The 26,843-nt window shown below is 34.5% G+C and overlaps 1 protein-coding gene across 5 annotated transcripts in view; it reads right to left on the bottom strand.

The window, feature by feature from the left end:
* The window catches only part of LOC136813033 (sodium channel protein 1 brain-like), a 57,616-nt gene that overhangs the window by 15,974 nt on the left and 14,799 nt on the right, over positions 1-26,843 (bottom strand). Inside the window, exons 1-6 of one of the 5 annotated variants that reach the window (XM_067069541.1) lie at positions 23,069-23,753; positions 2,874-3,082; positions 2,424-2,552; positions 1,994-2,088; positions 1,246-1,446; positions 117-165 (exon numbers count right to left, since the gene is read on the bottom strand). In XM_067069541.1, coding sequence (XP_066925642.1) covers positions 117-165; positions 1,246-1,446; positions 1,994-2,088; positions 2,424-2,552; positions 2,874-3,082; positions 23,069-23,596 — 1,211 coding nt within the window. In that variant the 5' untranslated portion in view covers positions 23,597-23,753. Of the gene's footprint in view, positions 1-116; positions 166-1,245; positions 1,447-1,993; positions 2,089-2,423; positions 2,553-2,873; positions 3,083-4,361; positions 4,700-9,339; positions 9,770-16,099; positions 16,533-23,068; positions 23,754-26,843 lie in introns of those variants that run through there. The other 4 variants (XM_067069543.1, XM_067069544.1, XM_067069545.1 and 1 more) reach the window with 4 other exon arrangements.

Here is a 26,843-nt window from a genome sequence, read left to right as displayed (position 1 = left end):
TGAGTCATTGAGTGAGAGGTATTATCTCTTCTCAAATTGAGTAACGGGTTTTAAAGTCAATCTTTTAACTATCCGTGAGAAACAAACATATTTTGAACGTGTAAATAAGGCTTTACCTTGAACCTGTATTGTTCCCGCATATCGTGAACTCTTTGTACCAATTTGCTATGTAAGATAAAGAATTAAAAAAAGAATTATAGTTAATTTTCTAGACCAGCAAACTAGACTAAATATTGGAGTATAAGAGAGTAGGGTCTTCTATTTAAATGTAGATTTTGTCTCTTGTTTTAGATTCTGCTTTTCTTGAAGTTAAAACATAACTAATATCATGCAGTATCAATTATCGCACTATCCGATAATCACATTTTACTGATTGTCCGGGTTTAAAACGATTTACAAACGACTAAGAAAGGGGAATGTTTTGAAAATACAGCATGGAGGGTGAAATCATTTCGAATTTTGATAAACGCCGGGCGGGGGCTAGAAATGTTACTTCTGATCACCCCTCCCCCAAATAAAATAGATAGAAAAATACAACACACATGGGAGAGAAGGCTTTATTACACGTGACTGTGACCGAGCAGAGTGAGCAAATCAAGATTTTTTTCGAATAATTTTCTGTTTTTCTCGGAAAAGATGTTAATCAAATACTCGCATTAAATATACTCTTAGATGAAAGTTAAGATAAAGCTATGAGATATTTGTATAAGCCTTAAGTTCATCTCTTAGAGCCAGCTCGCTGCAAAATAGTAGAAAAAGGAGCACAAAACATAAAATCCTGCCGGGATTTAAATCTCGATAGATCTTTTTGGAATTTTTTTCTACTTAGTTGGGCTAGATATTTTATAGTCCGGACAAATCTCTTCTTTAAGCCCCGATATATCTTTTCCTTGTAGTATAGATGTCTGCCAAGCAAAAGCATATACATTTAACTCTCGCTAATTCGTACTTAAACGGGAAGTCTAATTTGTTCGAATTACAGAGAGATTCGAATTATAGAGAGAATTTTACAAGTGTTTCTTTTTTATGGGAAACTGAGGATAGGTTCGAATGTCAGAAAGATTTGAATACCTTATCTGCTCTTTTTACGCCGACCCTTATTGGCGTTATTTTTAGGCTCTTGGCGTAATAAGGGCCGGTGTAAAATTAGGACCGGCGTAAAAAGGGCCGATAAGGTAATCGAGGTCGGAATTTAGCGAGAGGACACTGTATGAACATGAAAATAAAATTTTTAAGCAAACTTACTTTCATTACTAACATGTGAAGACCAGCTCGTGTTATAAGGACTTATTGTGAAATTGTTATGAACACATCTATTATGAAATTGTCCACTAAATAACTGAAGTCCTACTAACGCGAACACGCAGAGGAAGAACGCCGTCAAAATCAATACGTCACTTAACATGCGCATTGATTTTAATAAAGCATTGACCATCGTTTTGAGACCTAAAAATAAAATAAAAAATATTTCCTGAAAAAATCTCTTCCAAATATTTTCTTTTTTAGATTTAAAAGTAGCTTTTTGTCCCCGGGGAAGCACTGACCTTGACAGCCGACGGGTACGTGCCGCTTGAGTTTGAAAAACGGACCCAGTCAGATATGAATATTTGGTTAATTTGGAACCCTGTCAAAACGAAATATCTTTCCCATTTTCGGCCCTGTTACACATCTTGAAAATTGATAAATTTGGGACCCTGGCAGATATCTTCAGAGAGCCTAAAAAAGGAAACCTGACCCGCTGCACGTTCCCGTACCCAATTTTGCCTAAGAAACCCCGGGCTTTCATCTAATAAATTACAAATCATAATAATAAAGGGGTTCGGCGACTGTGATGACGTGCCTGTTTATTTGTTTATTCAAAAACTGTGTATTGAAAGCGAATGGGTTCTAATGTAATGTTTTTGATTTACGGAAAATTTTGGTGCAATTGGTGCAATTGGTGCGAATCTAGTCGATGATGGTTTCGTTAAAAAAAAAACAGTTTTTTACTAACCTTCTATAGCTGATATGGTTCTAAGTGCGCGTAATACTCGAAATGTTCGTATGCCGTGAAAATTGACTGTGATTGTAGGTGCTAATGTGACGTAACTTAAAAAGAAAAAGAAAAATGGCGATTTTTATTGGATCTGTTTCAAAATCCAAATTTTATCGTACTATGGGCTTAAAGTGTTTTCTTGAAATTATAAACGAACACAAGGCTTCGATGGCCGAAATATTTAAAAAAAAAACAAGTCATGCAGTTTAATAAGGCTTTATGGACTCTAAAACACCCAATTTCATAAGAAATGACACAAAAATACTCACAAAATGGTGAAATCAAGAATATTTTTAGGCTTAAAAGATATTAAGAACACTTAAGGGCTTTTGCATGATCTTATAAAAAAACGTAAACTCGGATGCAGAAAGCTGATTATACTCCTTACCCTAAAAGAACTACAACGAAATCTAACCAATTCCAAGGATCCCTTAGATACGCGAAATTGTGCAGTACAAATCCTTTTGCGATAATTTTCAAAACCATTTCTGTCGTGTAGATTGCAGTAAAAAAGTATCTAAAATAGAAAATACAGCCAGGTTAAACTACACTCACACGCTCCAAAGAAGACAGAATTTATTGCATTTCCTCTTTTCACACAAAGGCTTTTTCCATAGAAATACATAAATGCATCATGGTATCAGTGTCTCACGTGCACAGAACCAGCAGTGTCTGGACAGCACTAAGCGTTCCGACTTGAAAAGGAGGAATTCCTACTTTGTAAGGAATAGGACCCATTCCCCATGGGGAGGACTCATATCATCCTATCATGTGATAAATACATAATCCATATCGAAAATTTGAATCCAACTTGTTAAATATTGAAAATATAACTTACTCAGCCTCCTCAGGGGCATCGTTTAACGCCAAGAAAACACAATTCACCAAAATTGTCAATATGACAAAAAATTCAAAAATTTGATTAGTTATCAAATAAATGATGATTTTTCGTATTGGATTCGTTGGTCCAAACGCCCATAATGATTTCGCTTTGCTGAATCGATAAACGTAGACTTTCCCAAGTCGACTTGCCAGCACCAAGAAGGTCTAAAATAAAACGACGAGAAATTAATTGAAAAAATTTAAATTAATAGGTTGAAATTTCATTTCGATAATTTAGGCAAGGGTGTCAATTTTCAACGGTAAAATATTTTCTAGGAGAGGCTGTTGTAAAGCATTTTCAATGCAAGAATGTATTACACTGATTAGGTAGAATAATTGTCCTGGCGAAACATACAGAGATTAACAAAAAAGATAGTTGCAGCCAGATCCTGCTATAGAGTAGAAACGAATTGCTTCCAGAAAAAAGCTTGTTAATTCCAAGTGTTCGTTGAAGGGATGCAGGGTATTCTAAACAAAATAAATCAAGAAAATTCTAGTTATTTAAGCTGTCTGAGGTAACTTTTTGTAAGGTGTTAATCTAGTCAAGTAGTCTAACATTTGGTCACATAATTTCAGTTTAGGCTACGTCATATCTTCCTTCGTTTCGGGATATGAGCACTGCTCTTGTTTTGAATATTGATATTCTCCGAATAAATCGCATGCGCACTGAGGTTTTAATGAAACAATAGAGAATTCCGGAACATAAGCCAATCAGCTGTGTTTTAAACATTCTTTTATTTGAAATCTCTATTGATAAACATCTTTTGTGAAAGTTGTCTATTATGTTTAAACCTATTAATAAGCAATTCCCGTTGGGAGTTACTAGTGGCCGCCTATAGCAGTGCCTATAGACCAAGAGTAAGGCCTGAAAGCCTGGAGCTGTCTAGTGTGTAGACTATTTCAGTTTTGAATTCTACCACGTGGGGTGTTATAGCAGAGAGTTCTTGCTCTCGTTACCGGTTGTAACCCCGGGGGGGGGGGTACTAGGATTGATGGGTGTCGGGTATGTGCGTGCCAGACCTCTGGACCCTTACCCTTAGAGAGACTGAATTTTGGTGAAAAGGTGACCCTTAGAGAGACTCAGTGTAGAAAAACCCAACCCTTAGAGAGACTTTTTCACAAAAAATTTCTATAATGGGCCAAAGAAATTCGATTTTTAAAAGAATTTCTCCAATTTTCGAAAAATTTCTCTAATTTTTGAAAAATTTTCTCACTTTTTTTAAAAATGTTCTCACTTTTTTGACTTTTCACTTTTCTTTGACCCGAGTTTGTGAAAAAACCGACCCTTAGAGAGACTGATTTTGACTTTTGTTGTTTTGGTAACCCTTAGAGAGACTTTGGGAGGGTGAAAAACCCTACCCTTAAGGCACGCACATACCCAGCACCCATTTTTGCCTAAGTACCCCCCCCCCCGGGGTTGTAACAAAACGTAACAAGATTATACCGTATCCGATGGCCTATTTTTCGGTTCTCGTTGAAAATTTTGAAATTCTCGTTCCCATGAGGCATTATCAAGTCCAACTTTCCGTTCTTTTTTCACTCGTTTACCGACAATATTTATTTCTAATCCAGCTCTTGCAACCTTTTGTGGAATCTTTTCATCGTCCGAAAATAATTCTATATGGTGTCCGTTAATTGAATATTTGATATTGTGTTCATTGACTTGATAAGATGTCGAACGAGAGCGTAATCTTATAACTTTCATTTTTTTTGCACGTTCAAAATCTCGAAAAAGGCTGAAAACAACAATGTCAGATTTACTAATCAACAATTTTAGAGTTTCATTGTCAACAACAAACTAGCGTGTCTTGGAAGATCCTGAATCTTCTATTTGAATTCTGATAATCACCACAAAACTTTCATGATGGCAATTTGAAATCGACAACAATCGACAAATTTGTCGTAAATAAAATTTCTTCTATGAATCAACAAATAAAATCATCAATTTCAACAAAATAAACAAGAGTTGTGCCGGTTTTAAAATACCGTTCGATTTCCTTCCAGATACCAAGCAATTCGCAATTTAAAATTATTATATACTGTAACTCAAATATTGAGCCAAAAGTATCAAAAGACGATTGCAGATTTAATTTTATAATAATATTCTGATAAATTTATTCGCGTACTTTTATTTTGAGCCTGGAAACGGCGTATTGAAAAATAATCATATTTTTTGTAGAAATCTCCAACAACAAACATCAAAACAAAAAAAGTTTGTATGTTTTTTAATTATAGAACATTATAAACCTTTTCACACATTTTCTTTCTATTTTTTCATATATTTTAACATTTCCTCGCCTCAAGAAAAAAAAGATATAATTTTTCAAGCTAATATTTAAGTCACCAATATCAAGAAATAAGTCTCTCAGTAAAAACCTCAGTAGCTCTGAAACCAACAATTTTTTTCTACAATACCACGAACAAGTGGAATAAATTCTCTCAATTTTTGGTTGCTTTTTTTGTTGCTAATGTATTGTTTCATATTAACAACTCCTCCTCTGCTGTACGTAATATATCTGATACAAAAAGAAAAGTGGGTTTTTTTTTGACATTATTAGCTCTTTATCACTACAATTTTGAGAATTTATTTTAACCTCTTGCTGCCAGATAAACGTTCTCTTAAAAAAGAATGGGTACTTTAGGTGAGAGATTTCTTTCGTAAGATTTTTTTGCAATAATGATACATATTTATAAACCAAAACTTTATCTTTTTCTTTTCTTTTTTTTTTCGTTGACAAAATTAAAATTTTGCCTCTTTTACTCTTTTTGCTTTTTGTTCCAATTTTCAAAATACCTTGATTTTCATTATTGTTCATTCGTTTATTTTAGAGTCTTGTTTGAACATTAGCTGTTCGCTTTATCACACATGATAATATTTTACAGAAATTGATTTTAATATTTTTGGACCTACCTCGGAGGTCCTATAAATTAACCGATGTCCGTTCGTCCGTCCGTTCGTCCGTCTGTTACCAGCTTTTCTCAGGATTGGCTCATTAGTTTTTTCTGATTTTTGGCACAATGATGCAAAATGGCAATGCCCAAAATTTTCCCGCCGAAAATGCCGGAAATATGCCGGAAAAACCGGTTTTTCTGACAATTTCTCGAATTTTCATCCTTACTTTTTTCAGATTTTTTGCAGAAAGATGCGTATTCGCAATGCTCAAAACATGAACGAGTTCGATTTTTGAGAAAAAATTTTTCCGGCCAAAAATGCCGGAAATTTCCGTTTTTGCTGATTTTCATTGGATTTTTTTGTTTTATGTCTTTGTTTTTATTCAAACAAAAACATTAGTTATAAGAATGTCCACGATTAAGCATGGTTCAATTTTCAATGAAACTCATTTTGGTACAGGAACTTTCTAATAATCGCTAGAACAGCCGAGAATCGCTGGATTTCTTGAATTTCTCGAGTTTTTCTTGTATTATTCTGCATTTTCATACTATTGTTGTCATTTTTCAATTGTCTTATTACATCAATCTTCAGGTAGGTCCATTCAGCATGTAGCTTGTTCTGTTTGACATTTTCTGCTGACATTTTAATACACAACATTTCCAAACAGAAATGTTGTGTTTTTAAGATGTCAATCAGTGTAAAATAAAACATCAAAGTCTGATTCTATTATCTTATGTGTTGACTCGTGAATAATACATATTTGCAAAAGGAGGCGTAATTTGAAACAAAGAAGCGAATAAACCAGAAATTATAATAAAAAAAGATCTGCAATTGATAAATTCAGCATAAGAATTGCTCATATCATCCAAAATATAACAGCTTCATGAAATTTTCCAGATTATCATATAACAAGAGAGTGAATCATCTACTCAGACTTTTCCCCCAAAAAAGGTTTTTCGATCCCATGCTACAAGAAAACACATCAAAAACCATCTTTCTCTAACTTTTCAAAGATTCTCAATGCACATTATTATAAATAGTTTCGCAAAGTTTATTTATTTCTTTTCTGTTTAGTCTATACGATATTATTATTTCATAGTAAATCCGTGTTTTTCTAATTACATATCATAAAAAAATGAAAAACCAAAAAGACTTATTTTCTCTTTTTCTCATGACTATCCAATTCTTCGATCATAAATAGCGAAAGAAATATCAATATCCCGGTCCAATTGGGTCAAATTAAGCGAATTTCTCTTTATATGCACCCTGTTCACGGAGATTTTCTTTCACGATTATTTGCTTAGAATGTTTTGATTGTATCAGTTGGAAAGCTACCAATTGTATTAATAAAAACGAGAGCTTAAAATTTACAGTTCATTTATGGATATACACGCTTTTTTTATAAGAATATACTTTTGTATACTTTGTATTCTTAAAAAATTACAAATACCACCATCATGGAATTTGAAAATTGAACCTAAAAATGCCAATTTTTTGGAGCATTTTGCAATTAAATTGCAAATTATTCCCCAGCAATGCTAAAAGGTTGCACAAAAATGCCAAACATTTGCTTGAGGTATGTTTTACATGCATGCTAGATTTTAGCTCGTTAGGATCCACATATTTATGATGATTTGGAAAACACCATTCTTATAAAAAAGCGTGTATTATATCAAAATTAAACTTCTCACTCACTATAACGTCGTTTATAACACATCGTCCATCAAAGAGTGCACTCTTGTGATAATCTAAATTCCCCTATACCGTTACACATTTTTTTATAATAAGAGCATCCAAAATTGTTGAAGCCTTTTGATTCTCTTAACATTTTCTTATGTTCGCCATTTTTAAGAATTTTTGTCCATTTCCCTAAGAAATTGGGTGTTTTAGAGTCCGCAAAGCCTTAAAATGTTCGTAACTTGTTTTTAACTTTTTGGCCATCAAAGCATTATGTTCTTATATAGTTTGTTCTTATAAAAGAACGTGTATACTGAAAGCAATAAAACAATTATCAGTATTTTTAACACAGATCTACTTTTTACTGACATTCTACATATTCTAAACAATATTTTGTTTTTTTCGGCTGGACTAGACTGGTCACTTTCACATACAATGGACTTCACACATGCATTCACAATTTAAAGGAAGAAAAATAACTCGAAATTTTTAAAGAAGGAAAAAAAACGAGTTAAGAATCTCGAAATAACTCGAATAATCAAAGGAAAAAAAAAACCGAGTTAAAATCTCTAAAGAAATAACTTGAAAATTTAAATGAAGGAAAAATAACTCGAAAATTTAAAGGAAGAAAAATAACTCGAAATTTTAAAAGAAGCAAAAAAAACCGAGTTAAAAATCTTGAAATAACTCGAAAAATTAATGGAAGGAAAAAAAAACCGAGTTAAAATTCTTGAAATAACTCGAAAATTTAACGGAAGGAAAAAAAACCGAGCAAAAATTTATGAAATAACTCGAGAATTTAAAGGAAGGAAAAAAAACCGAGTTATAAATTTGAGTGTGACGTCATAATTTTCTGAAAATGACGTCATAACTCGGGTTTTCCGTAACTCGGAAAAATAACTCGGGTTTTCCGGGCCTTTCACATACAACATTTTCAACATGAGCCTGTAGAGAAACGGTTTAATTAGTCACATACTGTTTCAGTTCTTATAGCTCTGGTTGGCATTCCCCTGAAATTAATCGTCGGATCGTATGCAGTATTATAAATAAGATGGGGGCTATGTTGGACCCCAAGTATCTGTGAAACCTAAAAGAAATTGACCTAGAATATTTTTATTATTATTTAATAAGTTTCGACAAATGTAAACACTTTTATATTTCATCCTGTACTGTAACAGAAGATGTTGCAGTTTGATACTGAAAAACAAGGCAAATATCACTAAAGCTCCGGATTTTCCGGTTGACTTTCCCCTAAAATAAATAATCGGACCGTATACAGTATTAAAAATAAGAAGGGGGACTAAGTCAGAGCCCCCAGCATTGGTACCTGTTAAATCATTAATTACCTAGATCATTTTTATCATGAAACTCTCCTAGCGTGAAAGATTCAAGCACCTATTTCATCCTGTGATAAAAGGAGCTGTAAGAGACTGAAAAACATTTCATTAAAGCTCGACGAAATATTGTAAAAATACTGCAGCGTTGTCAAATTTAACATCCCGAATTTCGAAAAATACGAATTTACAATCCCAGCGTTGCTGATGCGAAATTTAACCTCAGCTTCCACTTTGATGTTGAGCCTTGGTCGATTAGTCAAGGCGTCAGCGTCCGAAGCCAGGAGTTCCCGGTTCGAATTCCCGCCCTTTCCTATGTCCGGTTCAGTTTTTAGATAAGCTGTGAGACCCGTCGACCAATTGAAAGACTTGTAAAAGGTCTAGGGCTATCCACGTTAAATGTCGACTCTATCTATATCTTGCGACAACATCAAATTGCAGAATTTGATAGCACAGTGGTTAGATCAGAGTTTTCTGTGATTAGATTACAGAAAATCCATGTCCATGTTCATACTCACCTCAAAAAAGTCTTTTTCACTTAAGATGTATTTACGAAAGAGACGTGAAGCCATATACGCTTCAATTTCTGCAACTAAATCAGGACTACTCGATCTTTTCTCCAACGATGATGGTAATTGTGTACTATCGTTTTTTAATAACCGGGTGGCTTCGTTAAAAGATGTTTCTGCTATTTCTTCGTTTGTAATATTTGGTATCACGCATGCGTCAGTTTCTTTTGTAATTTTTGGTACCACGCATGCGTCAATGTCTTCTTTTGTTTTCGTTTTTGATTTACATGTTCTCAAGCATGACATTTTTATTTTACGTCCATACAATTTCGATGGTTTTTGCTTTGTTTTTTATGCATGCGCATTTTACAAAGTATAAGCATTTAAATACTAAACCATGTGTACGTGCCTTGCTGTTTTTTATTTATAATAAAGTGCTAAAAAGACAATGTTAAGATTAAAACTTTTTGAAGTAATCCAAAGATTTGGAGTATCCCACAAACTCGTTGGCTCTTTTCAAAATTCTTCTAAAGGACTATAATTTCAGTTTTAAACTTTAAAATACCGAGGAAATAATGCAGTAGCATAGACAAAGGGAGGCGCTAAATTTGTGTAGAAGAGCAGATCTTTATGACACAATAGTTATCTTTTCATATTATGAATAGATAATTACAGTGTCATAAAAATCTGCTCTCCTACACAAATTTTGCGCCCCTCCTGTCTACGCTACTGTAATGATCAATACGCTAGCAGATTTTTCTGATACACCCACACCAATGGAAGTATTTGAACACCCATGTATCAGTGATCCGGTTAAATCCGCCCCGTTGGATGACCCGGCAAAAGAAATTACCGAAAACGACCTAATTTTAAGCCTCAGTGAAATTATTAGTGAACCCGGTCAAAATTATCGAAATTTTCTACCCAAGGCAGGATTTGGAACTTTATGGTCATTGATCCCATTAACTAGGTCAATCTGTTCAAGAATCCCAAATTTTATACAAAGAGAAGCCAAGTAAAGTATTTTTATCCGCTTTTTCTCAACACCATCCATGCAAACATTATCAAAAATCTATCGATTTTTAATCATAACAAAAATCTAACTATGCATGCCCCGGTTAAACTCGAGATAAGATTCTCACCCTAATGAGACTTTGAAACCTCAAAACCCGGTCTGGTGAAATTTTACTATTTTCATAGTCACCCCGGTTGGTTTTAAAATGCCACCGGGTCACTGAGACAGGCGTGTCTTGAAAAAAATACTGCCTTTTTTTTAAACAGGAGTTTATTTAATACCCCTTTACCACCACAAGTAGTCACAAAAAACACACACAAAAAACCAGTCATCAAGAACCGGTCTAAGGAAAAGGCCTTAATTCAAGTTACAAACAGTGCAGTAAAAGAGAAAAAAATTGTAGCTTTTTCTTTCTTTTTCTACTGTCGTTGAATAATTATGCTTTCATGCCTTCGTCAATAATTTATCACACTAAATATAATCTTTCTCGCGTTTCTCTTAAATATTTTTTTAGGGGTTTAGAACCACACCCTACTCATTATCTACGAGATGAGATATAAAAATTTAGCGATGTAAAAAAATTAAGTTTTTAAAATTGAAATACGACCTTTTTCTTCCAGACGGCTTAAGACATGGGACAAACACCAAAATACTGATTTTTCTTGGAACGCCGTCAACAACAATAAAAATTGTTAAAATTAATACACGTTTTTTTTCTATAAGAACATCAAAAAATTTTGAAGCTTAACTTTTTGAGATTTAGGCCTAAAAATGTTCTTAACATGCTCTTATTTTCATCATTTTGTACGTATTTTTGTCTGTTTTCCTAAAAATTCGGGTGTTTTAGAGTTCCCCAAGCCTTAAAATGTTCTTAACTTGATCTTAGCCTTGTGGTCATCGAAGCCTTATGTTCTTATATAGTTTGTTTTTATAAAAAAGGTGTATTTTGCCACCGCATGCAGGCACGACGCAACGGGTACGGCAGGTACGGCGGCTGCCGTACCAGATTTTCACAAAAATACCCGAAGTTTTCCTCTTCGTCGGTAAACGCTATAAAATCGCTTAAATTTCCTCATTCGCCGTACCAGATATAAAAAGCTTCCGTCGTGCCTGGCATGTCTGATATCGAAATATTCCCGAACACCATAACATCGATGGAAACGCTCCCCTCCTTAGGACAAATTTAAACACATAAATTGCATGCACATCAGTCGAGTTTCCAGCAAAGAATCACTTCAATAGAACACACTCTTTTCTTATAAGAACCAGCAAATTTTTGTTGGCTGTTGGCTGTTGGCTGTTGGCTTTAGTTCTTCTTTTTGACAGTTTTAGCCTTAAATTATTTTTGATCATGGCAAGTTTGGGTTATTTCCGGCTAGATAACCTATTTTTACCCATTATTTGCCAAATAATTTGTTTTTTCTTTAATTATTCTCATTTTTTGTGATTTTTGAGCCTATCGTTAATCTTATAACATTGTTCTAATAAAAAAAAGAGTGTACCTTTAAAGAAAATTGATTATCTAAATCGTGCATGCTTAAAGGACACTTACGGTAAAGTAAGTCATCTGAGAATAGGATTTCAAAAATCCTGCAAGAAACAGATAAGAAGACACAGATTTTAAGCCCTGAAAATAAACGTATTAAAAGAACATTTTCCAGAACATCGAACCAGAAAATTTCCAAAACATTAAACTCTAGACTCGCAGATTAACAGGAGAATTATTTGTACTTTTAAATATTTATCATTTTTTTCGAGACGTGTACTAGTTTTGCAGTAATATTTGAGAGTATTTGAACCCAGTTGATTTTTGTTTTCAATTTCTTTTTCAGGCAAAAGGCAACGTGTTTTTGAATGTTTTGCCTGTAAAGAGCTTAGAGAGTTGCGCTTGAAGTAAACCGAATGTTTAACTCCAAACTAGCCTGCAACAGATGGACAGGGAATTCTTTTTTCACAGCATGCATTCGTAAAGGAATGAGATGAAGCCCCCCCCCGGCACTCGATTTCTAAGATAATTGCAAGATGATACCAATTCAACTATTCTTTATTCCAGATGGATTTCGAAAAATAGAAGATTTATGTCAATTAAAAGAATTCTTCGATGACTACCGTATTTTGTTATTGTGTAGGTCAACGACCATGAAATCTTGGAAATCCATAATCATTTTTGGGTCAGCCCTTGGGTTATATTATAGCTCATTTTCTGAAAAATTACTTTGAGCACCCCTGACATTATACCATATGTATGCTTGTTGGGTCAAGGGCTATCGTTTGTCATGGTTAGGCTCTCTATAAAGTTTTTAAATGATAGATTCAAGCCCTCGAGCCTTAGCAATCTGTTTGCTGATATAAAAATGTACAATCTTCTACAACATCTAGCACGATTTTGTAAATAAACAAATATAAATAAGAATAAATAAGCAAACCAGATTGTGTTCTGATTGGCCATAACAAACATGTGTCAGCCAATCAGAGAACGAGTTCTTTTGTTCTTTTCGTGATTTTTTATATGGAAAACTGAAGAGAATCAAGACTGTTTATTCCCAAGTATTGAAAACAAAACAACCATAGTAAACAAACAGCCCTTCTCATTCCCAACATAATTATTATTTTTTCAAAAAACAATTTTTCCCATACACTATTCAAATATTGGGACGAATTTTAAACCGATATTGTAGGTAAAATAGAGAAAGATTATTTTTAAAAAATTATGTCGAATCTCATTAAAAATACAAATTGATACGTCAATTGGGTCACAAAAGGTCCAAAAGTAAACCCTTTTTCCAGCAATCAATCAGCTTTATTTTGAACACAAGAAAAGAAAACAAAATATCTGAAAAAAAAAGAAAGAAAACACTTTAAAGTCAATGATAGATCCTATAAAATTCGAGTATGTTTCACTTGCTTTTTTTTTCTTTTTCATTCTTTCCTTTTCTCGAGAAAACCTCGACGTACATGCTATAACTTTTCATCTCTCTCTCTTTTTTTTCTCCCACTCTCTAATTTTGCAGCCTCTTTCTCAGCTTTACTATGTTGTACTTTTTCGTGATTTTCTCTCTTTATGCTACGATTACAAAAAAAAATCTTAGATGAGTGGGAGAAATTCTAAGATAAAGCTAAAAAACTGAAAATGGGATACAGTGAAAGGCATTAAATATATCACCGAATATTATTCCCTAAGTGAAATTTTTAACGGCAGTAAAGTTTTCGTGCGTCACAATGAAAGGGATATACCTTATCGGGGAAAACTTCGTCGGGGAAAAGTTTCGTCGGGGAAAATTTTCGTCGGGGAAAAATAACCGTCACTTGCTGGTTTTGGTAAACGCATTACGGCCGGGGAAAATTTTTGTCGGGGAAAAATATTCGTCACTTGGCCGAAATTTCGTCACTTTTCCCCGACGAAGTTTTCCCCGATAAGGTATCTGGTAAACCTTACTGGCGGATTTAAGACAATAGAGCAAGTACGTCACAAACATGCGAAGAAATGCAACGCTCGTTAATTGACAACGGAATTACAATTTACAAATCTCTTCCCCTGATAAGTTCGACACGGTCTAAAACCGCCCACGAACCTTAGGTGTGTTAGTGATAATCCACCCTATAACTTTAAAAGCCAAATAAACTTTTTGAATGAGGATTATAACAGAATGTTTTTCATGTTCATAATATAACCGTTAGATGACTTTCCAATTCCTTTTTAAAGGGTGGCGTAGATAGGAGGGGCTCAAAATTTGTGTAGGACAGCGGATTTTTATGACACTGTAATTATCTTTTCATAATATATAAAGATAATTATTGTGTCATAAGATTTGCTCTCCTACACAAATTTTGAGCTCTTCCCCTGTCTACGCTACTGGATAACAGTCATTGAAATTTTCCTGAAGTTTATCAAAGTGCTTTGAAAAGAGTCTTGGATGGAAACTTCCCACTTCGGCTATTACCGGTAATTTCACCTCCTTTTTAGAGGTTTATCCGTAGTTCAAAGGTAGAGTTACGGTGCGCAAGTGGGTTCAATTCCCAGCCAGAACATTCCGAAGATTTCATATTTACTGTAAAAATGGTGCTTTGTGCGTAGCAAATAAATCTAGGGTCGAGGATGGAGGGTGAGTGGAGCAATCCAGGGAGAAAGACTAGCGTTCTCCCCTACCTTCTGGTAGATAGCTATCGATAAATGAGCATACGGTCGCAGACAAATACACGTAATCGGGAGTGGACGTGTCAAAGGGAATGTAATACACGTCCAATTTTAGTGATTTAATTTAGGGTGTTATTTCTGAAAAATATGTAACCATTTACAATCAGAACTTGATTACATAACAAAAACCTTGCTATCTTATTTCAAACTTTGATGTCTTGAAAAGGAGGAATTTTTCCAAAAAACCTTCTTTGTCAATATATGTGTTTCGAAACAGTATAAATCTGTCACGGAAACTAAAGTCTCAACCAGAAGACGAATGAAGAGGAAAAAAGTGACATGATCTTTGGTGAAAAACTTTTGACGAAATTTTACCTGAACTTCTCCAGTTAAATTGAAATGTATTCCCGCAACTGTTTTCAAAGGCAGAGCTTATCGGAGTCATTCCATAAAATCTGTAATATCGCATGAAAAAAAAAGTATTGCGATGTGATCCCGGGGGAGGAGGCACTAGATTCAAAAACGACCGTGGGTGCGACCCAAAATTGGGACCCTTATAGTGCAGAGAAAATTTATCCAATTTTTGGGAAATTTAAGGCAAAATATGGTCAGATTTTCCAAATTTTACACCCTTAGAGTGCACTTTTTCTCATCTTGGCTCATTTCGACCCTTACAGTGGACTTTGGGAAGCTTGGAAAAAGGGCCCTTAAGGACCGCACGCACGGTAGGTCGTTTACATCGAGTGCCCCTCCCCCCGGGAATGTGATACGTATACAGGAGCCCGCATAAATGACGTATGAAAATCCGAGATTTCAAATATATCAACACGTGACTGCAGATAGAAAAAGATCTTGGCATCAGAAATGTTAGTTTGGGAAGAATTGGGACTATATTTTATCTCAATATTCCATAAAAATTGTCAACAAAAATGACCTTTCTTAAAAAAACAAGGTATTCATGTGTTTTTTTTGTATATAGGCATACAAAAAATCCGAAAACTGGCTCTTATAAGAAACATTTTTTATAGGAAGATCGATGTTTTATAAGAGACATTTTTTATAAGAATATCGATGTTCCCAGTAAGGGTCAGGTTTGGAGCACGAAACAATAGCATAATTATACTAATTATGCTATTAATGATGTAATCTTTACTATACGAGATTTTTCATTGACCGCCCTCTCACTCTTGTTATTTTGTCAGCTTCAAGTTAAAAGCTCTTTTGTGGAGATCTTTCTCACTTTGTGTGATTTATCGTACATTGGGCTGTTCCATTAAATTTCCATACAGGGGGCTGGACGAACCTTTTCAAGGCAAAAAAAAGATTCTTAGAAATGGTATTCACACATTTATAAGAATCTTTTATGTCCATCCCCTGTTTGGATATAAAATGGAATGGCCCGTTACTGTATGTATTTCAAAACTACTATTCTACGAAACCTCTACACTACACAAGCTTAACTTGATATTAGTCTCATTTCCTATTTCGGGTAAGAATCTAGACTTCAAACTATTTCAGTCAGTCATGTCTCATCCTCTCTTCTCGAGACTTCTCGAGATCCCGAATCGGGTAGGTTTAAATCCGAATCGGGTAGGTTTAAATTTGAATCGGGCACTTACATCATCTTCTGATCGATCAAAGTCTTTTAAAAAAACACCAGCGGATTTATGTGATAATCCAACGTTCTCCCAAGTGTTTTTATAAACAAAATCAGAATCACGGCGTTTGCGAAACCCTTTCTTATTGTGAATACGTTCAGTCAAAATTCTGGTGTCTAGTTCGTAATCGTTTCCTTCATAATCATAATCATCTTCACTATCATATGTTGTAACATCGCCACAGCTGCATCGAATGATATCGTGATTATCGGGGAAACACTCAGGTTGACCGGGACGCAAATCGGAATAATTGGGTTCGTCGAAAGCCTCATCGGATGAAATTTGTTGATCTGTCATTTGTAGATCTTCGTGTGGGAAAATGACGGTAGAAGGTACCGATATTGAGGATATGGTTGAGCAAGAATCATACTGGTCCATCTCAATGTCGGTCTGGTTACAAGGGCTATATATGATATTGGGCATGATTAATATAGCATCGAAAAATTCTCCAAATTTTAATACCAGTACTTATGAATTTAACTTCAACTTAATTCTTGAGGCAAAAAGATACTAAATTTTCAAAAGTGTTATATACAACTCGAAACTTATTTCAGAGTGAAGGTTATATTCAAAAATCTTAAGTTTGATCAAGTCAACTGACAAGGGGACGTTCTATTGTTTTTAAATGTACTTTATCTTAATTTTCTTTTGTTTTTAAATAGCTACGATGTTTTTATCTCTCTAATTTTCAAAAGAGATAGAATTGTTAGACAAAGGAAAAATTCATAATTAATGGCTTTTTTTTCGAAAAAGAAAATGTATCAAGAATATTCTCTTTGTATTTTTTTTTTCATCTGAAAGATTTTAAGATTTTTTTTCTGAAATTTCAACATAAAGACTCCTCTAGCGTGCAGTAGGTTTTCTTACTGAAAAAGTGAGGTATTTTTATCTCGGATAGAGTATCATAAGAATCAGGCGTTTTAAAAATTGTGACCGTTCACTGAAAAACTAAAGGCAAACTAAGATAGCCTATAATATAATGTTTCAAAAAATTATCACGATAGTGGTGTACTTATATAGATAACGTCACATATTTTTTATGAAACGCTTCCACTCCACTTCGCTTTGATACAAAATAGAGCTATCTTATTGGTTATAAATGACGTCAATCTTAGATTTATCCAATAAAGTCGCTTTGTTGTTTTCGGTAAGATTTTGACTTTTAATGAGAACGCGTAGTCTCTGAAACAACGACCCCTTGTCAGCCTGCAAACGAGTATATCGGTTAAAAGTGGAGAGTAGCGTGTTCAAAAATTACTATCACTTGGAGATCGACAACAAAAAGGATTTACCAAAAACTTCATTTTTTGATGATCCAATTTTCCTTCATGAATTTTGCAAAACTTACTTCTCTGGACAAAAATTTTCTTCAAGCGACATTACAATCGTTGTTATGCAGTAGAACGTAACCGCTCGCTGCATCAAAACCGATACCTTCGTTCACCATTCATGGAAAATAAACGTATGTGGTCGATTGACCTCTATTTAAATCTCCAATTTAAGTGTCCTCTATGTGACATATAATAAATAACCAAGGTTGAAGAAGAACCAACTTTAATTACTAGTAGGGGGAAATTTGTAAAATCGCTCGATTTTTTTAGTCAAAGCACTTGTTATACATTTTTGGAAAGCTAAGGGGTAGGGGAATCAAAATAACTTGGGTGCCAATTTTTTTTCGGACACTTTGGTGTGATTTTCGGACAAATACGACGGTCTCAGGCAAAAATCATAGGGTGAAAAATTAATGAAAATTTTAGCTTGAGAAAACGGAGACCTGTTGTATATTTTTGGAAAGCTCTCAAAAAATTAAGATTAGTGATATATTGCGAGTATAGGTGATTTCTTTACCTAACTCGAGATATTAATCCTTAAAAACAGTGTTTTTCAGTGTTTTTCAGCCAGAAACAGCTGTTTGACCAGTTTTAGGGCTTTCGGAAGCTCAATATATATCACACCAAAGTGTCCGAAAAAAAAATGGCACCCAAGTTATTTTGATTCCCCTACCCCTTAGCTTTCCAAAAATGTATAACAAGTGCTTTGACTAAAAAAGTCGAGCGACCTCAAAAAAACGAACAAATTTCCCCCTACTATACAGAAAATCCTTGCTAATAGCAGAGTTTCTGCAATATTTTATCACAGAACTCTAAAATACAGACTGGAATGGGTATTTGACCTTTTTGTGCCTGGAAGAGATTGCAATGTGAGATTGTTGCCTTCCATTCTAGTCTTTACTATAGAGTTCGGTAACCTTTATACTTTCTATAAAGCTTGCAATTACAATTTTTCCTCATGTAAAACCTTGTTCATTTTTCTTCTTCTTTTTTCATTTTTCACTTCTACACTTTAACTGACTTATCATTTCTGACAAAGGTGGAATTACATTTCCATAGGGGGATATCATGTTTGAAAGCTTCACGCGGATTTCCAAGGGTATTAGTTAACCGCAAACAATAGGAGAAAAACCTTTTTCTCAAGCTTTTGGGAAAAGGAAAAGTTATCATACGCTTTTTTTATAAGAACAATTTTATAAGAAAATAAAAATGAAAATCGGCCAAAACCTGAGAACAAATTAAGAAGAATCTGAGCCTCAGATTTCAGAAATTACTAAGACAGTACGTTACCTATATGTAATACGCACTTGATTTCACACTAAGACAGTACTGATTTTAACAGATTTTAACTAAAGAAACTTAAAAGTATTAAGAACATCATAAGAACGAAAATTTCAAAAAAATTAACAGCCCAGCCTGAGCCAAAACTACTGGTTCTTATGAAAAAAGCGTATATTATAATGTTAACACGAGAAATTTCTCAGCTTTAAGCTATCTTTATCGATTAAGCTTTAAAGGTGGTATTTGCTGTAACAAGGAACTTTACTTTAACAAAGAAAATTTCAGCAGATGCGGCGTGGATTATTCATGATATGCACCATTGCAATGTCTTCCATTCCGCCCAATAGCTGATTGCTTGAAAGTGACGTATTGACTGATTTTACGTCACTTACGACCAATGAGCTGTTGGGTCCATGATGTAATGTCAGAAGACATTGCAGTGGTGCATATCATGAATACAGTGCTAAAAGAAGACATTTAACGAGATTTACTAATTTCCATTAAGAAAGACTGCGACCGCAGTTAGGAGGCGGCCCGAAGGCTCCTCTTTCGATAGCTATCTACCCGAAGGTAGGGGAGGGTGGGGAGGGTGCCATTCTTTCTCCCTGGCTTGATTGAGAATAACTTAAAAACAAGGGAAAAGACAGAAAAGATCATTCGAGAATAAAAAAGACTCGAGTGAGTGAAAAAACGTTCGGAATCAATCAGTGATTTTGACAACTCAGGCTTAATGGAAAATTTGGTCTTCTTAAATTTTGACAGATTTTTTTTTTCTGGGAGACGTGACTTTCAAGAAAGAGAGCTGTAGTTTTTCCATAACTGGAAAAAAGGGAAATTTTTTTCTTGATTTATGAAGGCTCCTTTACGAACTTTTGATTGACACATATACTAGGTTAACAGTTAGAAGGAAACCTTCATCGCGTACCAAATTCTAAAATTGATGCTAGTTTATTTATATGACACGTGTCTAGTATGTTAATAAATACACCTTTTCGACCGTAGGTGCCACAATTGCCGCGTGGGCATTTTTTGCCCGTCTTACTGTCTTTTTTTCGCACTTATAGACAATAGGAAAAGGTATAAAAGAAGGATTGGATCGAGTTTAGGGAGATAATTAAATAACTAAGTGGCACGCCCCTGACCGACTACGGTCGATAAGGTGTATTTTTGGACATGATACCGATAAGTGAATTCAAATCAAGAACGATTGTCACAATTTCTGTTACAAATAACTCCAAGTTCGTACCATTGAGCTTAAAGCCCCTAAGGGACTAGAGAAGGAGTTTTAGAGGAATCTTCAACCTTTCTCAGGCAAGAAGAAATCAATTGCATCTAGCCCTTTCTTCAAAATCTGGCGATAGGTTATTTCAACATGGCGTTTGTGTGAAAACCACACGGTTCACACATTTTCGATGGGAAATAAGTGGCTTCATTTCCCATCCAAGACTTTCAGATCTAGAAATCAATGGTTGGTATAATCTTTACAAGTTACCTGATTTTCTTGGAGGTGTTTTCTTATTTTAGAAATTAAGAACTTACATTTGTCTTTTTCCTTCTTGGTCTTTTTGTATTCTTTACGACTAATCCAAATTCCAACATTTTGTCTTTTGAAGTTTCAATAATATCCTTTTCTAACAGAATTATTTCTCGTTGGAGCAAATTATCTCAATACTTAAACTTTGTCCCAAAAGGTTAGTGCAGGCACAACGCAACGGGTACGGCAGGTACCAGATTTTCACCAAAAAAAAATGGAAATTTCCTTATTCGCCGTACCAGATGTAAAAAGCCGTCGTGCCTGTAGTGTACACTTTGAACTTTTTAACAATCCTCTAATTTTTAAGAAACACGATACAAGTAAAATTGTGTTACTAAAAATGCTAACATACACTCAAGAAATGCCTTGAAAATTAGTCACATAAGTTGCTCTTTAAGCACCAATCAGTTTTGATAAAAAGTATAAGCTGTGTTTCAAAAATGAAAATCAGACAGTTTGAACATCAACAACAAACATGACAATAGGAAAGCTTTCTTTTGTTTTGAAAAAAAATAGTGAGACATCAAAAGTTTCAAATAAATAATGTAGATCAAAATTAGTGTATACTTTTTTCGTCGAATTATACTTATTATTTTGAAATGAGAATTCTGGCAAGAAATAGCATTGCGAAATTATGGGTGATTTTTTACACTATCTTATTTTTTTCAACAAATCAGCGAAATTAAGTTGCGCGAAACACGACTATTTTCATGATTTAAAAAAACACCTATAAAATTGGTCTTTTTATGGCAAAATAGGCCATATTTTAAACAAATAATCATCTCAACCGTGAAATTAAATTCGGCGAAATTTCCGATTTTTGAGCTGTAAACCGCGAAATTGAATTCCACGAAAGTTTCTCCCCTTAAAGTATGACTTATTTGTTGAACTTTTCATATGATATTTTATTTACGCTTTTTCAGGTTTTCTAAGTTGCATAAATGCTGCTGTCATGAGAAGACGATTTTGACAATCAATCATCGCCGTCTCCTTAAAATCGAACATTTTCCACTAAGGTACTTGTTGACTTTTTGGACCTACCCCGGTGGGGTAGAGGTCCTATAAATTAACCGATGTCCGTCCGTCTGTCCGTCCGTCCGTCCGTTCGTCCGTCTGTTACCAGCTTTTCTCAGGATTGGCTCATTAGTTTTTTCTGATTTTTGGCACAATGATGCAAAATGGCAATGCCCAAAATGTGACGGAGCCAGATTTTCGAAAAAAAATCATTTCCGGCCGAAAATGCCGGAAATATGCCGGAAAAACCGTTTTTTTGGCATTTTCTCAAGATTTCATCATTAGTTTTTTCTGATTTTTTGCACAAAGATGCGTATTAGCAATGCCCAAAACTTGGCCGAGTCCGATTTTTGAGAAAAAATCTTTTCCGGTCGAAAATGCCGGAAATATGCCGGAAATCGTCGTTTTTGCAGATTTTCATCGGACTTTTTCCTTATATTTCGTTGTTTTTTCACACAAAAACATTATTAATAGCAATGTCCACGAACAAGCATGATTCAATTGTCAATAAAACTGTTATTTGAAGCCGGAACTTTCTAAAAATCGCCGGAACAGCCGATTTTCGCCGGAAAAACGGTATTTCTTGAATTTCTCGAGCTGTACTTTATATTTTTTCATGAAATTTTGCACACTGATGCAAAAAAATGTCAATACCTAAATTGTGACGAAGCCAGATTTTCGAAAAAAATTCATTTCCGGCTGAAAATGCCGGAAATAGGCCGGAAATCGCCATTTTTCTAGATTTTCATCGGACTTTTTCCTTATAATTGGTTGTTTTTTCATTCAAAAACATTATTAATAGCAATGCCCACCATCAAGCATGTTTCAATTTTCAATAAAACTGATTTTTGAAGCCGGAACTATTTTAAAAGTCGCCGGAACAACCTATTTTCACCGGAAAGACAGTATTTCTTGAATTTCTCGAGCTGTACTTTATATTTTTTTATGAAATTTTACACACTGACGCAATATGACAATATCTAAAATGTGACGGAGCCCGATATTCGAAAAACATTTTTTTCCAGCCGAAAATACCGGAAATATGCCGGAAAAACCGGTTTTTTGACATTTTCTCGAATTTTTATTTTTAGTTTTTTCTGATTTTTTGCAGAAAGATGCGTATTCGCAATGCTCAAAAAATGGCCGAGTTCAATTTTTGAGAAAAAATTTTTTCCGGTCGAAAATTCCGGAAATCGCCGTTTTTGCAGATTTTCATTGTTTTTTTTCCTTATATTTCTATGTTTTTCACACAAAAACATTATTGATAACAACATCAAGCATGATTCAATTGTCAATAAAACTGATTTTTGCGACCAGAACTTTCTATTTATTTTTTCCCTACAACCCTTCCCTCTCCCCCTACCATCAATCAATGATGAATTTTTTTTCATTTTTCTTCTTGCATTGCTATCTAACTTTCATCATCAGGTAGGTCCATTCAGCATCTAGCTTGTTACATTTGCCTTCAGGTTCCAAATTCGCTTCCAACAAGTTGTTTTTTTTGTGCACCCTCAATCTCGTCCTCGTGTATTCCAGGCTTTATTTACGTTACTGGTAGACACCAGAGAATATTATCTGACACTATATCAGTAAACATTAAAAAGCTGATAATACGCAGGGAACGAGGTTAGTACACCCAGACCACCATCTAGTGCAATCAGCGGCGCGACAGATGACCTCATTACGAGTGTCAATCTACGTGGGGCTCAAACACGCAACAATAAAACTCGTCATCCAAAAAAAAAAAAATAAAGACAAAGATTATAATACCTTATCCTTTCCCACTACTTTATGGACAAAACTTTTTGCCAATCTCAATGCTGTTGGATCTTTCTTTCTATTATTCATTGCCGAAATACGTCGCTCGGCGGACGCAAGAGCTGTAGCAGCGGCCGCGACTGAATATCGATTTTCTCGAAGTGTTTCACGCCTTATACTTCTTCGTTGGAAAGGTGTTTCTGAGTCGTTTTCTTTTGCCTCCTCGGCCTCCTCCTCGCACTCCGATTCACTTGAGCTACTCGATGTTAAAGTTAAATCGATCATATCATCCGAATCGTCATTATCGATAAAATCGAAACAACTCTCCTTAATCGGAGATGAAATAAATCGACGTAACTCGCGACTCATTAAAGGTGATAGATAGTTTTTGCCTCGCTCAAACCCTGATAATGGATAAGAAGCAGGCACTCCTTTGTTTGTATCATCGAGCAAATGTTCGGTCTCGTCGTGTTTTCCAGGTTCATCGTCGTCCCGCTGATTTTCGTATGCGGAAATTTGGATGTCGGGTAAGGGAATCATGATTAACGACTTTTGATTGGATGTTTTTTTCGTCAGAACAGAATTTGATTGGTTGAACTCATTGTTCTCATTTAGTCACGTGGTTGTATTACATAACCCAATCGTTCAAGTTGTTTTAAATTTTATTTGTTTAGGTGTTGTTTTTAAAGATTATGCTATAACGAGATTAAGATATTTAAAATTTAAGATTTAGAATTATGTTAAATTTCAAATTATTTAGTTCAAAATTTAAGTAGATAAGGTTTTAAAAGGTTTTAATGGGTAATTTTCAACAATAGCTGTCTAAACAATGGTATTAAGTAAGGCAATTCAACTACGTAAACGACTCTACATTACTTTAATGGGATAAATTTTCGCGGGGATTAAATTTCGCAGATTTCGCGGATTTGGGTGTCATCCGCAAAATTAAGTCCCAAAGGGAATTTGAGAAGGTCTTGTTCGCGAAATACTTTTAGACAAAACTCACAAAACGCCAAAAATCACTTTTTAAATGTTTACTGGAATCAAAAAAGCGCTAACAATGTGTATTTCAACAACCAACATGCATGATTTGATAATAAAAGGCACAACATCGTGAAAACATTGTCTTCCAATACTGCCATCCATGAAACTAAGTCACCCCAAAAATTTAATCCTCGTGAAAGTTTATCCCATTAAAGTAATACCATTACCACCACAAACAAAGTAACCAAAGTAAAACAAATTTTCAGGATCACATTTTGATCCACAATCCAAACAAAGTTTTGATTTTATCAATCGGCAGTATTTTCGAAAAAAGAAGATATTATACTATTTTATTGTAATGAAGAAAAAAGATGTGGCAAAATTTATGCAGTTAAACCAACTTGTTTTTGTCTTTGAAACTGAGTTGAAAACCCGCGTTTGTGAAACAACTTATTCATAACTCCCTTTATCACCATACGCAACCTGGATTTATTTTTATACCCTTTCAAAAAGTTCGCCTACGTTAAAATATACAACAAAATCGTTCGAATCAATATTATAATATCAAAAGCAGTAAACTGAATATTCAATATTCATTGAGGGCAATCATATATATTCAGATCATAATATCTTATAAATATATAGGATTACTTCAAAAGAAGATGAATTTTAATTATGGATTTGTTCAATTTGATTAATCTTCTTCTTCGACTTTTTATGACATGAATCACAGGAAAAGAGCAACCACTGCTTAAAGACTTTTGCATAGCAAGGAAAGTCAAAAAAGAGAAGGGAATCGCTGTTAAGTTGATGTAATATTGAAAGAGGTGTATGTCTGAATGTCAAAAACTCTTTCAAAATTTCAAAATTCCTCCTGGGCAGGGGTAGGCCGATGTAAAAACGATAGGGTTTGCGTGCTTAGCCTTAGGTGTGTTGACAATATCTAACACACACCAAAATATAGATCCTTTCAATTCCTAAGCTTCTGAAACCTTATGCTCCTCTGAAGTATTTGTAGACAATTTGAAGACGCGCTTATTGATATAAAAACTAACTAAGGTGAAAGTGACCCTAAAAAGTGACCCTCAATGGGACTGATATTCCAAAATTTTGTCAAATTTTCTACTTTTTCCTCAAATATTCCTAAAAAGGCCCCTATGAGGGACTGATTTTTTTCTATTTTGCTGTTTTTGCGACCCTACCTGGGACTCGTGGAGGTTAAAAAAGGTACCCTGACCAGCAGTGCATCCCCGTAACCCATTTTTCCCTAGTAAATATAGCAAATATTTACCAAAAACCAACCCTTTTATGCACTTAATACAAGTCTGTAACTGTTTTTGACAAAATTCGAAAAAAAATACTTCGCCCATTGTAGAATACATATAATACCCGCATGACTGGTTGGATCATACAATGGAACAAAAACAAACATCAATCATAAAGTTTCAAATCATTAAAACCCGACTATATGCACGACCTTTTGAAATGTTCATAGCAATCTGCTTAATTTTTCTTCAATCCAAGAAAAAATCTTGTTGACAGGAAAAAAAAATACAAAACATAAAATCAAAACATGTTGGTTTTATGCCACGTTTCCTTGTCAAAGCAGGAAAATCTCCTCGTGAAATATATTTTTGTATGTGTGCACTTGTACCTGTTCATATGATTTTATCAAAAACCAATAATAAAGTGCAATAATGGGCTTTTCCAGAAAAAAATTTGAATGTGGGGAGTGGAGGATATAACATTTCTTGGAAAATTTACCCCCGGACATTGTGACTTTTGACTCCCCCGGACAGCAGGTCTAACCCCTCGGACAATCATCAGTTGACCCCTGGACATGCTAAATTTCCCTCAAACAGGGCAAAATCCCCTTACTATACTTGTCAGATGGTTAGCGGTTAATTCCAAATCGCCAAGTTTCTTAACAACTGGAAGCCGTTGGATCATAAAATGGCTTCTTAAAATGGAATACAAAAGCCTCGATTATGATTAACTATGCCTAAAACAGCCAAAGAAGTACAAAAGCCTCGATTATGATTAACTATGCCTAAAACAGCCAAAGAAGTTCCCTGAAATCGGTTCATACTAACAAATTTTCTAAAAACAGAAATTTCTCAAATAATAATGATGCCCTGAAGGCTACCGTTAAGAATAATTTTTAAGCGAATGGAATTTCTTTGTTCAATCATTGATATGCAATTCCAAGTTTTGAAAAAGAAATTGAGTAATAGGTAATAGTTATTACACGGTACAGAGTACAATATGGGTAATGTTTTTCGCTTTCAGAATTTTCGTCATATTTATATATAGAAATATACAATGTATAGCAATGTGCCCTCCCGGTTATTACCATAATGGCTTTATGGCAACTCCTGAACTTGGGCACAGGATGTACGGTTTTATAGAAATATAGAAAACTCTGAACGAGAAAAATATATCCAATATTGTACGAGTGCAAAAGTGTGATAACTGGTTTACCATCAACTTGAAAAATATTAACAAACTTTTCTCCCTCCATTTGTGTCTCGTTTTCTTTGTTCTGTATTTTGGTGAAATCAACATCAAAACATTTGAAAATGATTCGAATGCTCATTAAAAGATACACCAATACAGCCCAAAATACGATCTCTCGCTTACCAGACCCCTTTTTTGAACGTGGTCTTGTATTTGTACGTACGATGTATGAAATACAGCATTTATGTACGCGTTTTTAGCGTTTTTAGCCAATCAGATTGCTTATATTTTTCGTGTCGATGATAATAGGTCATAAAAAGTGACATAAATTTTGAGGATTTTCATT

Source organism: Clytia hemisphaerica, unplaced genomic scaffold (assembly GCF_902728285.1).
Source record: "Clytia hemisphaerica strain Z4C2 unplaced genomic scaffold, Clytia hemisphaerica genome assembly, whole genome shotgun sequence".
Lineage (NCBI taxonomy): Eukaryota > Metazoa > Cnidaria > Hydrozoa > Leptothecata > Clytiidae > Clytia > Clytia hemisphaerica.
Note: the sequence above shows the minus strand (reverse complement) of the source record. Positions and strands in the feature narration are given on the sequence as shown.